The sequence below is a fragment of the Leuciscus leuciscus genome (assembly GCF_965113295.1).
Source record: "Leuciscus leuciscus genome assembly, chromosome: 15".
NCBI lineage: Eukaryota > Metazoa > Chordata > Actinopteri > Cypriniformes > Leuciscidae > Leuciscus > Leuciscus leuciscus.
Window position 1 is genome coordinate 32,579,301 of NC_138739.1, and position 12,365 is coordinate 32,591,665.

The window sequence follows — 12,365 nt, forward strand, 5'->3', positions numbered from 1 at the left end:
TTGGTTTTTGGTTATTTCTAATTACAAAAAACCGCCTGCGGTTAGTTAATGTCTCAGCGCTATTTATGCACCTCAAAATGTAAATATCTTGTTCACTACATCTGACTACAAACATCTGATCAGGTATTCCATGAAAAGTTGTCAGGTACAGTATTTGGTAGCCCATGAAATAACCATGGTGAGAAAAACAGCATGGAAGAGGTAAGTTCACTCTTATGATCATTTTTATTATTATTTTTATCATTAAATTATGCTTTTAATGCAGAAAATGTATTTATATTTATATATTCATTACTTTAGTATCAGTGCAACCAAACTGAATGTTGAACAATCACACATTCATTAGATGGAGAGATGGAAATGCTTTGAGTTACCTCGGTTTAGTTCAAAAATGGTTTGGTTTTGTAAAGATAACGAGTTCAAGTTTTGACATTTTTAATGAACCGATATCATGCATACATTGCATTCTTGCTTTAAGTACATTGCTCTTTGAGAGCAGAATGTATATGATTGTAATACAGATGTAATATTATTATGACAATGAATTATAATGTAAAAAGGATTTAAATGCATTGTAGCAGCAGTACAACTCAAAATAAAACATTCAAGATTATAATAGAAATATGGTCATTCCGTGTCAACTAAACTCAAGGACCTTGAAAATGAAGATTTCAAAAGGAAAGTTTAAGAATGAGAATGTTGAAGGATATTAAGATATCTTGAATACTTTTTGAGTTACAGGCTTGACAACTTTGGAAAAGGAATATTTATGGCACTATGTTCTATGGAGTTGAGCTGATTGAAAAACACGAGATGCATTTCTGATTTCAACATTATTTGTTCTTCAGATATTAATTTTCAAAAGAAAAAGGTATCAGCTGCATGCAAAGTGACCCACATTTGGTTTTTGGCCATGAAATTGTGTACAATTTACTCATTTACTCACAGAGCCGCATTAAGATCACCATATCTCTGGGATTGAACCATCAAGGGCCTTTAAAATGAAGATACCAAAAGGAAAGTTTGTTAAGAACCAGAATCTAAAAGGATATTAAGATATCTTTAATAGGCTACTTCTTGAGTTACAGGCATGCAAACTTAAGGCAATAAAAAACAAACACAATAAGTGCTTTTTGCCATTTTTGAACTGCCACCGTTGGCATTTAATGATACAAAGATTGCTGAAGTCAACAGATTGTACTAATAGACCTACCAATCTCCGTGTAAAAATTAAATAAAGATGCTGACATCTTTCTAAAGTCATTCTCAGGGAAAAACAATTGTCATTTTGACACCCTCTACAAAATAGTGGATTACTAAGTAAATATACATCTGTGACATTTAATATGTTGGCTTTCATCACTATTTATGTTATGTAATATAGTACAGAAAAAATATTAACAAAATCAAAAAAGGAAGTTTCCGAAGTTTGGTTGATTTGACACGGACTGACCCACAAGTGTGTAGCTAGTTCAGAATTCTGAAGTCATAAAGTAAGAATGAAGTTATACTTTATAATTTCCAAATAAATAAGTACATATTATGATTATAATCATGACATGATTCCATGCTGATTTGGTTTTTCATAGAAAATATTTTCTGTTTCTTTTTCTTTCTTAGACACAATCTGGCTCGGAGTAAAAGAGAGCTCATTCTCCTGCTTACAATGGCATTATCATTTTCTGCCATCCTTTACATCTACCATTTCTCTGTCAAGCCTTCTATGCCTCCTGAAACCGGATTTGATGGTGTTGTAAATCAGATACTCTCCTATTATATAATGGTTTGTGGTCGTTCTGGCAATGACAATCAAAATACAGCTACACAAACAACAGCCACTGCTGCAGCCACTGTGACCAAACATGTTTCACTGCATTATCATATAGCTCATCCACTCAACTATCATTAGATCCTGGATGAACCCGATAAATGCAGTCAGTGGGATCCGTTCCTGGTCTTGATGGTCCCTGTGGCGCCCCATCAGGTAGAAGCTCGTAACGCCATCCGGAGCACGTGGGGGAATGAGAGCACAGTCCAGGGGAAAGCAGTGATGACTCTGTTCTTGGTGGGTTTGACTGGAGGATCCGACTCTGAAAAAGCTCAACAGCAACTGGAGGAAGAGAGCCGACAACACAGAGACTTAGTGCAGAGCAACTTTGTGGACTCGTACTTCAACCTGACCATAAAGACGATGGTGATCATGGACTGGTTGGCCACTCGTTGCCCTCAAGCGACTTATGCTATGAAGATTGATACTGACATGTACGTAAACCTGGAAAACCTGATGACTTTCCTATTGGCACCCAACACACCCAGACAGAACTACATCACTGGAGTGGTGTTGTGGGACCGGCCCGTTGTCAGAAACAAAAACTCAAAATGGTACGTGTCAGAGGAGCTTTACCCCGAACCGAAATACCCCACTTACCTGCTGGGAACAGGATATGTCTTCTCTAATGACCTGCCAGAAAAAATGGTGGAAATTTCCAAGGAAGTAAAGGCCTTCAACATTGAAGATGCATATGTGGGCGCTTGTCTGAAACATTTGGGCATTGCACCCTCATCCCCCCCAGACCCTTCACAGTTTAGAATCTATATGGGACAATATAATCGAGAAGATTTTCTCAGGATCATTTCAATAGTCGTGGGATCCCCACAGCAGATAATGGATGTCTGGAAGGACGTAAAGAGTTCCAGATAAAAAGAATATGACCAGAAACAACCAAAAATGAAAAATACAGATTCAAGTTTTTTTTATTATTATTTTTTATATGTTGATTGTCTACATTTTACAATTGTCTACATTGTCTAATGCACTTACAATGGAAGTCAATAGGGCGAGCCATTGTGGAGGGATTAAAAGGGATTCAAATCTTTAAATACTAAGACCAAGACAGAAACCTGAAATGTGAAGGTCATTTTTTTTTTGTTCAAGCACTTCTTTTGTTCATTGAAAAAAAATCTGTTTGAGATACTTGAGAACTTTCTAGTTTGCAGATACTCAAGTCATGTCCATGATTGGTAACCAAATCTTTTACATCTGTCTCTTGTAAACAAGTACAATGTTTAAGTCTTGTGGCTATACTTTTGAACCAGTATGTATTAAAACGTTCTGGTGCAATGCCTTGCTTCATCCACTGAAAATGCATTTAGTGTAAAAAATATTTTTTTGTTTGTTTTTATAAATTTCGGGTTAAGTCAAAATAATTTTTTGTGATAAATGACAGCATGTCATAGATGAGTTAATAGAGGATGAACAGTAACATTCCTTAATGCCTGTCACAGTTTGGGTTTTCTTGTCATTGTCATGTTTCTGTGTCTTGTCATGTGATTCCCTGTTTGTCATTGATCCTGCCCTGTGTCTTGTCATTGGTTAATCGTCCGATCATTGTTCACAGGTGTTCCTTGTCTTGTAATTGGTCTATGTATTTAAGCCCTCATGTTTGCCCTGTGTCCTGGTCGAGTATTGTTTGTTCTATGTCCCAGATCCACTTTCTTGTTTTCTAGTTTAATGCCACGCCATGCTTTTGTTTTATGTTTGATCTTGTTTTTGAATTGTTTTGTTATTATTAAAGTTGTGTTTGGGTTCTCAACCAGCTTGTCTCCAGTGAATCTTTCGTAACAATGCCCTTATTCAAAGGATCCGAATATCGTTAGATGTTATACAGTTGCACTCATGAGTCATGTTACCTTATGTACCCTATTGTTAATTTTTAACATTAATAGCCGTGGATTGAATTTGTTGGTCCAGAACATCCCACACATCTTCTGATGAAACAGGAAAAGCTTGCTTGCAGCTTGTTTATGTTTTATCATTTAATCAAATCTAACCAATCATATCTTATGAAATCATATAGTTTGTTGTGTTTATTATCAATATCATCTGAAATGTATGTTTAATGCTCTTTTCACCTATTATCCTTGATGTCTCTATATGTAGTTGACTTGAGTTTACCTTTGGTTCCTTAGTTTAAGTCTAAAGTTTCCAGTAGACAGACCACAGTGAAACAAATGTTTATTTTAAATATCATGTCTGCGGAAGAAACATCTAGCATGTAAAGGGAAGAGGTACAATAGCAGCTACTTTTAGATAAGGTGTATGTATGTATTGAGACTAACAATTTACTGACACATATAGTTCAGACAATATGACAATCTGTACTTTCCCTCCAGGGACCTAGAAACCACAAAAGTCAGAAATCTAATCTTGCATCAGTGTCTGCGATGAGGCTACTATATTTTAATAGACAATGAAAAGGGGAACTTGGCTTTGCTGGTCTCCGGCATGGAAATCGGGGGCTGTAACAAGGAGGCTAAAGACTGCAACCGGTTAGCCTGGCTAACGTCAGACCTCGTCTCATTGAGACGTGGTCTGGGAACCACATGTTCATTTTCTCGTATTTGAGGCGTGGTTTACGAATGCCCAGAGCCGTTTATTGGGCGCTACGAATATCTATAAAATGCGCCTGTACGTAGATAATAGCCAATCGTTTTTTAATTATACCATATGACGTATGTAGAGCGACAGAAATTCGACGAGGAAGAAGACGATGGGTCAGAGATTTATGTGTACACGATGGCGTTCAGCGACTATTGCCGTTTGTGCAAGACAAACATGAGGGTAGAAGGTATATATGGACACTCTACAGACATGCTTTTATCGAAAAAAAACGTGTGTGTCGCATAGACGTCGTCATCATCTTGCTGCTCCCTCCCCGTTCTGTGATTGGTCCCCTCGCTGAGGCGAAAATCTGGTCCATGGAATCCAGGCTGCCTAGCAGCGTGAATAAAATCCATAGACAGTATATAAACTGGACACAGCGACCCCCATAGGTTTCAACGGAAAAAAGTGAAGTCAATTAGAAGTTCTCACTTCCTGATGGCTGAGCGTACTGCGCAGACTCAAACTGAGCTTGACAACGTAGATGTGACGTGAGCAACCTCTCTTCTAGTAGCTGTGCCAAGAGAAATCTGAATCATTCCCTTCCGAAACTTGCAGAGACGGAGAGTGTGAGTAGGAAGTGTCCATGAGCTAGGAGCAGGAGAAACTTTTGCTAAGTATTCTGATTAATTACTTTGTCATTTTGCCTCCACGTCCCCCCGATTGCGCGCAAGCTTCTCCTCCTGTCCATACGGTAATCTCTCTACTGTGCGACAGAGAGTCGCGTGGTTATGACGCAGTCGTTAGCCTATATTTACAAAAACTGCTTCTACGGGGCCATAACGTAAAATACAAGGTAATGGAGCCTTTTATACATTTTCGTGTTTCTTTAGAAATAAATAATGGACAAATGGAGTCTTTAAACGCCTCAGATGTAAAGTTATTTGCTGTCAAAGTGACGCCAAAATGAATGGGAGTCAATGAAATGCTAACAGCCGGTCTGCTAATCAATGGCGGCGCACAGGGAAGCTTCAATGTTTTACGAAACACTGCCCCCCTGATAAAACCGCGCTGTGCGCAAGGCAGCATGGGGAGACCCAGGCTAGCAACCGGTAATACACCTTACTCTCCTAGTTATTTAAGACAGCTCGAGAGGTCTCTCAAGTGGTTAGGAGTTGCCAGTAGGGCCTTGTGATGGCACTGAGGAGACAGAGACGTGCGCAAATCCTTCAGGGGAGGAAGAATGTTTTTGAAATATTTGACGACGAGCAGTTAATCAAACGGAATCGTTTGGACAGAGCAGGGATCATCTTTGTCAGCGCTGGCTGATGTTGGGCTGAACTTTATTTGGTGAATCCATGGTGGCTGATTATATCATAAAATCGAGGCTATATATATATGGTCCGTTAACAGCACACCAGTTTAAAGGTGCTCTAAGTGATGTCACACGTTTTTTAGGCCAAAAAATTTTTTGTCACATACAGCAAACATCTCCTCACTATCCGCTAGCTGCCTGTCCCCTGAACACACTGTAAAAAAACGCGGTCTCTGTAGACACCACAGGCTCCACAAACGGCAACAAAAACAAACTGGGCTCACCCGCACCACGAAACACAACAAACAGTGTTCCAGCCAATCACCGACAAGAAGTATTTGAGGGGTGTGGTTTGGGGGTTAGTGCGCGTGCACATGAAGGGGGTGTGTGGAGGAGAGAGAAGCATGAAGAGGGAAGTTTGAATTATGGCCGACACACGACTAAAGAGATGACGTTCCGATGAACAAATTGCAAAGAAGAGGGACAAGGATAAGGGACAAGGATAAGGAACGCGCAAAGTCCCGAATTTACATCGGAAAAACCCTCGAAAGGTGGCGAGAACTCCGGCGGCAGAAGGGCTTCCAATCCGACATTCAGTTGCTCTGTTTTTGCAGAACAGGTAAATCCATCTTTCTTTCTAAATTGACGTTCATGTTCGCCAAACCAACACAAGGATGTAATTAGCTAGAACTATGCAGTCAGCGTTAGCTTTGGTGAATACAACATATATGTTTCTAGCAGCGATCAATCTCTATTGTAAATGGTCAAGCAAATTCACAGTAGGGCGACAATTTGTGTGAATGATTGTTTTCACCCACTGTTTGTTATGGATTTGAATGTTCATTTATAGGCTATTGACAACTTTGTTGACAACTAAATTTGTTTACGCCACCGCCGTTGTTTATGCTCACTGGGAAACGCGAAGCTAACGTTATCTTGCTATTATCGCGTCCTTGTATGGGAGCTGACGTTATAGTTATAACCTCAGGTGGCGAAACGATTTTAAGACAATGTTTCTCTTTTTCTGCATTCTGTTCTGCAATATATAAAAGCATTTATCTAACTTGGTGACATTACACATTGAATGAAGTATCAGTAAAACTTAACTTTGTTTTTAGTGACTACTTTGACTTTCCTTTATGCCGGGAGGAGGGGGGAGGAGACGGGATGAGGAGGAGGGAGGGTCTAGCTAGCCTCCGTTTTGTTTGACAACAATTCGAATGTCAACACTCCCAGCATCACTTAGAGCACCTTTAAAATTTGTAATTAAGACATGGTGGAAAATGTGTTTAACTTTAATTTCCAATGTGTATATCACATGTATATCAATTCATTTTCTTGAAAATTATTTGTCAAATGTGTGTTGAATGTAAACTCCTCTTAGGAATTTCACAATTCAATGTGAATTTATCTGCGAATATCCTTAAATAAGGTAATCTATTCAGTGATTGGTCCATGCCTTTGTCTTCACCCAAAATCCCGTTTGTGGCACAGTAAAGTCTTGTGAATCATCTCTAATGGCCGGTTCAGATTACACGTTTTTAGCCCGATTTTGCCACGATCCGTTTGACTTAGAGTGTCGTGGGAATTCGTATACGACAACGGGCGTCGGGACGCAAGATTCGATCGTTTCATCTCGTATAGTGTGTCATAGCGGGCGACAGCCTACGTTGCGTCTGCGATGCTTCACGACACCACGACAAAAAGACTAGCATGTTTAATTTTTTTTCGGTCCTCCACGACGGGTTCTAGCACGTGTGACATTGACCAATAGGAGCACAGACGCATTTCCATACACAGCTTTCAAAAATGCCGAAACGAAATAGAGACGATGGTGTTGCTAAGTGGAATTATGAAATGGAGGAAAGGTTCGTGGAGCTGTGGCAACAGTACTCCTGCCTGTATGATGTTTCATCGAGAGAGTACCATGACAGAATTAAAAAAGAAAAATGCTGGCGAAAAATAGCAGAAGTACTTCAGCAACCCGGTGAGTAACTGACTGGAATTAGCATTAAGCTAACTAATCATTCATTAAATTGTACTTCGCTATAGAGAAACTTGTTTGTGTGATTGTGATTATGTATGTGTGTTACGAGTGAGAATGCGTGAGTGTGTGTGAATGAGTGAGAGAGTGTGTGTGAATGAGCGAGCGAGCGAGAGTGTGAGTGAAACATATTTTACCTCAAGTTCTCTTTGAAGGATTTACAGTATACTGTCCTCTTCGTGCAATCCAAGAACGTGTCCATTGTCGGGTTTTCTTTCTTTTTTTATCTTTTTCTGAACACAAGACAGCCAATAGGAAAATCGCCGCTTCATCCATTGTTTGTTTACGTTCGTTTCCGGAAGTCAGGCGCTACTAGTTTCGCCTTCACGCGCGTCTTCAAAAACGACACGCGATGACTGGTCTGGAAGAAACGTGTAGTCTGACATGGTTCTTGTCCACGACACGATTTTAGGAGTCAAAATCGTGTAATCTGACACAGTGACTATCGCATAAGATTAAAAAAACGTGTAATCTGAACCGGCCATAAGACTGACACTTAACATTTAGTCCTACACTTCACTTAAATTATGACTGAGATTCTTGATAACTAACTTTTAAGCTCAGCTTTGAGTCAAGAATTTTTTTACTCTTAAGTCAATTCTTAGCAGTGGTCTTGAGAGTGATTGTCAGAGGCTTGATAAATACGGGCCCAGGGACGTGAGGTTTTACTCGCACAGCGACTACTAGCTGGCCTCCATTACATATATAATAAAGTATGACAACAAAATTCAAGAGAGAGTTGAAATGTTAATTTCCGGAAACGTGTTCCTCAACCAAACGGCCCGGCATTTTCCAGTATATCCAGTCTTACAGATCACATTGTTTAGTGTCAATAATGTGCTGAGCATTTCTGTGGGATGATAGTTTTAGGGCATAAAGCAGCTCATTGTTTGGTTTCATGGAAATGAAACAGTCCTGTCAGGTTGACCATTAACTTGCTCACATTTCTCACACAAGGAAATCTTGCATTATTGGCCATTAAATTCAGTACCTTTTATTTACAGCTGCAGTCCGTAGTTTTTCCTCTTTGTTTGATACCAACATTTTTATAATTTGAACAAGAACTGTCAGATTTTCATAATCCCCTTATCACTTCATAAGTCTCCCAATTTGATGTTGTGCAGTGGGGTATCAAAGAGTGATCAGTTGACTTAACAAAAAAATTTAGGAAACCTGTTGCCTTCTTTCAGAGACAGCTTTCTTTGTCTCTGAATCAAAAGACATTCATTACATTCATTTCCCTGTCAATCAATGTGTCAGGTTTTCTACGCCGTCAAGTTTATTATTTTAAGTTTATCATTCTGATCACACATAGCTGATTGAATTTACATTTAGACTCTGTTGAATTTAGACACAGGTTTTTTAACCCATGATGGACGGCAATCTTCAACTTAACAATTCCAGTTTACATAAATACTCTTAAACATATCCAGAGAGTAATTAACACTCATACCAGACACACATGAATATAAACCACTCATAGTCAAGGTTTTCTTTTGGAGTTAGATCGAATAATATTTACTTAACTTTTTTCCTGTAGGTTTTATCAAGTTTTTACATGGCCTCTTAACCAGTTTCAAAGCATGTCTGTTCATTATTCATTTGTTTTTTTTAGAAAAGTCAGCTGGGTTGTTTTGGTTCTGAGATCTTTGCTTTGTTTTTTTAAGCTTTAGCAGATAATAGTCAGATATAACACCATCCCTGCCTCCACTCAAACAGTCTCTCTCTCTCTTAATGCACAAATATTCTTTATCAACAGCCTCTTAATACTCTAACTTAGACAGAATGTAATATTACATTAATTACAATAACCTTTGATCATTCACAAATTAATTGACAATAAAACTATGATAGAGACAAATTATTCCGAATATAAACTAACAAGTTGTGTTACTGTCACCCACAACAAATAATGACAATCACCTCATGGTCTCAGCTGGCTTTTGTCATTAAGAAATCACCTTGTGCACATTGGTAACAGCTCTTTCCCATTACGGAATCTTACGGACAGTTTTCTTCAACAGAATCAGGTGTTTTCTGGAGCAGGGAAGGCGCATTCAAGAGTCACCAGAGCCATCAGGTTGCCTGAAACTGTTAACACTGGGAGACAGGTTAATAACAACAGTATTTAATCACTAAAATCTATTAAACATCTTTAAACCAGCAAAATAACAGTGCTGAGATTATAGATCACAACCGTCCATTCAGTGTACATCTACATCTGTCACTGGAGCCATCGGCCCTGTATCTGTCACGGGAAACTAAGAAAACAAGGAAAACTCAAGTGCAGAGGAAAGGGATTTTTAATAAACAAAAGAACAACGTAAAACAAACACCCACGAGGGGGAAAACATTACAAAATACCAAACAACAACTTCAAAAGTGAACATACCAAACGGGTCACGGGGAAACGGGAGACGTGTACAAGACAACGATCCGACACAGACTGCAAACACAAAGGAACTTATAAAAGGGACAAATCAGGCAGGTAATGAGGAACAACAGGTGGGGCAAATGAAACCAATAATAAGATAACAAGGAGGGTGGGGTCAAAACAATGACAGGAACACAAACACCACATGTGCTACACAAGACAGGACAGGCATGTGACATTACCCCCTCCTAAAGGAGCGGCTACCAGACGCTCCACTAGGGACGGGAGGGACAGACCAGGGCGGGACGGGAAGGACAGACCAGGGTGGGACAGGGGGAACAGGAAAGACAGACCAGGGTGGGACGGGAGGGACAGACCAGGGTGGGACAGGGGAAACAGAAAAGACAGACCGGGGTGGGGCAGGGAAAATGGACAGTTCTGGAGGCCAGGGCGGAACAGAGAGTTCATCGGGCGGCCAGGGCGGAGCAGACTCTCCCTCGGGCGGCCAGGGCGGAGAAGACCCCTCGGGCGGCCAGGGCGGAGAAGACCCCTCGGGCGGCCACGGCGGAGACGACCCCTCGGGCGGCCACGGCGGAGACGACTCCACCGGCTCAGGAACTGGAACAGACTCCACCGGCTCAGGAACTGGAACAGACTCCACCGGCTCAGGAACTGGAACAGACTCCACCGGCTCAGGAACTGGAACAGACTCCACCGGCTCAGGAACTGGAACAGACTCCACCGGCTCAGGAACTGGAACTGGCACCACCGGCTCAGGCACTGGAACTGGCACCAACGGCTCAGGCACTGGAACTGGCACCAACGGCTCAGGCACTGGAACTGGCACCTCCGGCTCAGGCACTGGCACCAGCGGCTCAGGCACTGGAACTGGCACCTCCGGCTCAGGCACTGGAACTGGCACCACCGGCTCAGGCACTGGAACAGACTCCACCGGCTCAGGCACTGGAACTGGCACCACCGGCTCAGGAACAGACACCACCGGCTCAGGAGCAGACACCACCGGCTCAGGAGCAGACACCACCGGCTCAGGAATAGATATCACCGGCTCAAGAGCAGACACCACCGGCTCAGGAACAGATACCACCGGCTCAGACACCACCGGTTCAGGAACAGATACCACCGGCTGAGGCACTGGAACTGGCACCACCGGCTCAGGCACTGGAACTGGAACTGGCACCACCGGCTCGGGCACTGGAACTGGCACCACCGGCTCAGGAACAGACACCACCGGTCCAAGTGTGTGCGTAGCCCACACACACCACATGGCTGTGGCCATAATGGCCAGTGTCGCGGTCACTGAGGGCTCCGGAACAGACACTGGCTCCGGCTCCGGAACAGACACTGGCTCCGGCTCCGGAACAGACACTGGCTCCGGCTCCGGAACAGACACTGGCTCCGGCTCCGGAACAGACACTGGCTCCGGCTCCGGAACAGACACTGGCTCCGGCTCCGGAACAGACACTGGCTCCGGCTCCGGAACAGACACTGGCTCCGGCTCCGGAACAGACACTGGCTCCGGCTCCGGAACAGACACTGGCTCCGGCTCCGGAACAGACACTGGCTCCGGCTCCGGAACAGACACTGGCTCCGGCTCCGGAACAGACACTGGCTCCGGCTCCGGAACAGACACTGGCTCCGGCTCCGGAACAGACACTGGCTCCGGCTCCGGAACAGACACTGGCTCCGGCTCCGGAACAGACACTGGCTCCGGCTCCGGAACAGACACTGGCTCCGGCTCCGGAACAGACACTGGCTCCGGCTCCGGAACAGACACTGGCTCCGGCTCCGGAACAGACACTGGCTCCGGCTCAGGAACAGACACTGGCTCCGGCTCAAGCTCAGGAACAGACACAGGCTCGACGGCGGCCATCTTGTCCGAAGACACAGGCTCGGCAGGCGTGACGTGAACAGGTTCGGCGGCGGCCATCTTGTCCGAAGACACAGGCTCGGCAGGCGTGACGGGAACACTCTCGGTGGCGGCCATCTTGTCCGAAGACACAGGCTCGGCAGGCGTGACGGGAACACTCTCGGTGGCGGCCATCTTGTCCGAAGACACAGGCTCGGCAGGCGTGACGTGAACAGTCTCTGGCTGGGCAGACGTGACGTGAACAGTCTCTGGCTGGGCAGACGTGACGCATCGCTGAGGTGGTGCAGGCAGTGCGAGCATGATCACTGGAACAGGGACCACCGGAACAGGGACCACTGGAACAGGGACCACCGGAACAGGGAC

At 43.2% G+C, this 12,365-nt stretch overlaps 1 protein-coding gene across 1 annotated transcript; it reads left to right on the plus strand.

The window, feature by feature from the left end:
• Positions 1–107: 107 nt before the first annotated feature.
• LOC309476559 (beta-1,3-galactosyltransferase 2-like) lies at positions 108–2,712 on the plus strand. Its single transcript, XM_082139645.1, has 2 exons — positions 108–201; positions 1,621–2,712. The coding sequence occupies exon 2, from the start codon at positions 1,961–1,963 to the stop codon at positions 2,699–2,701; it is 741 nt and encodes a 246-aa protein (XP_081995771.1). The 5' UTR covers positions 108–201; positions 1,621–1,960; the 3' UTR covers positions 2,702–2,712.
• The last annotated feature ends 9,653 nt before the right edge of the window (positions 2,713–12,365 follow it).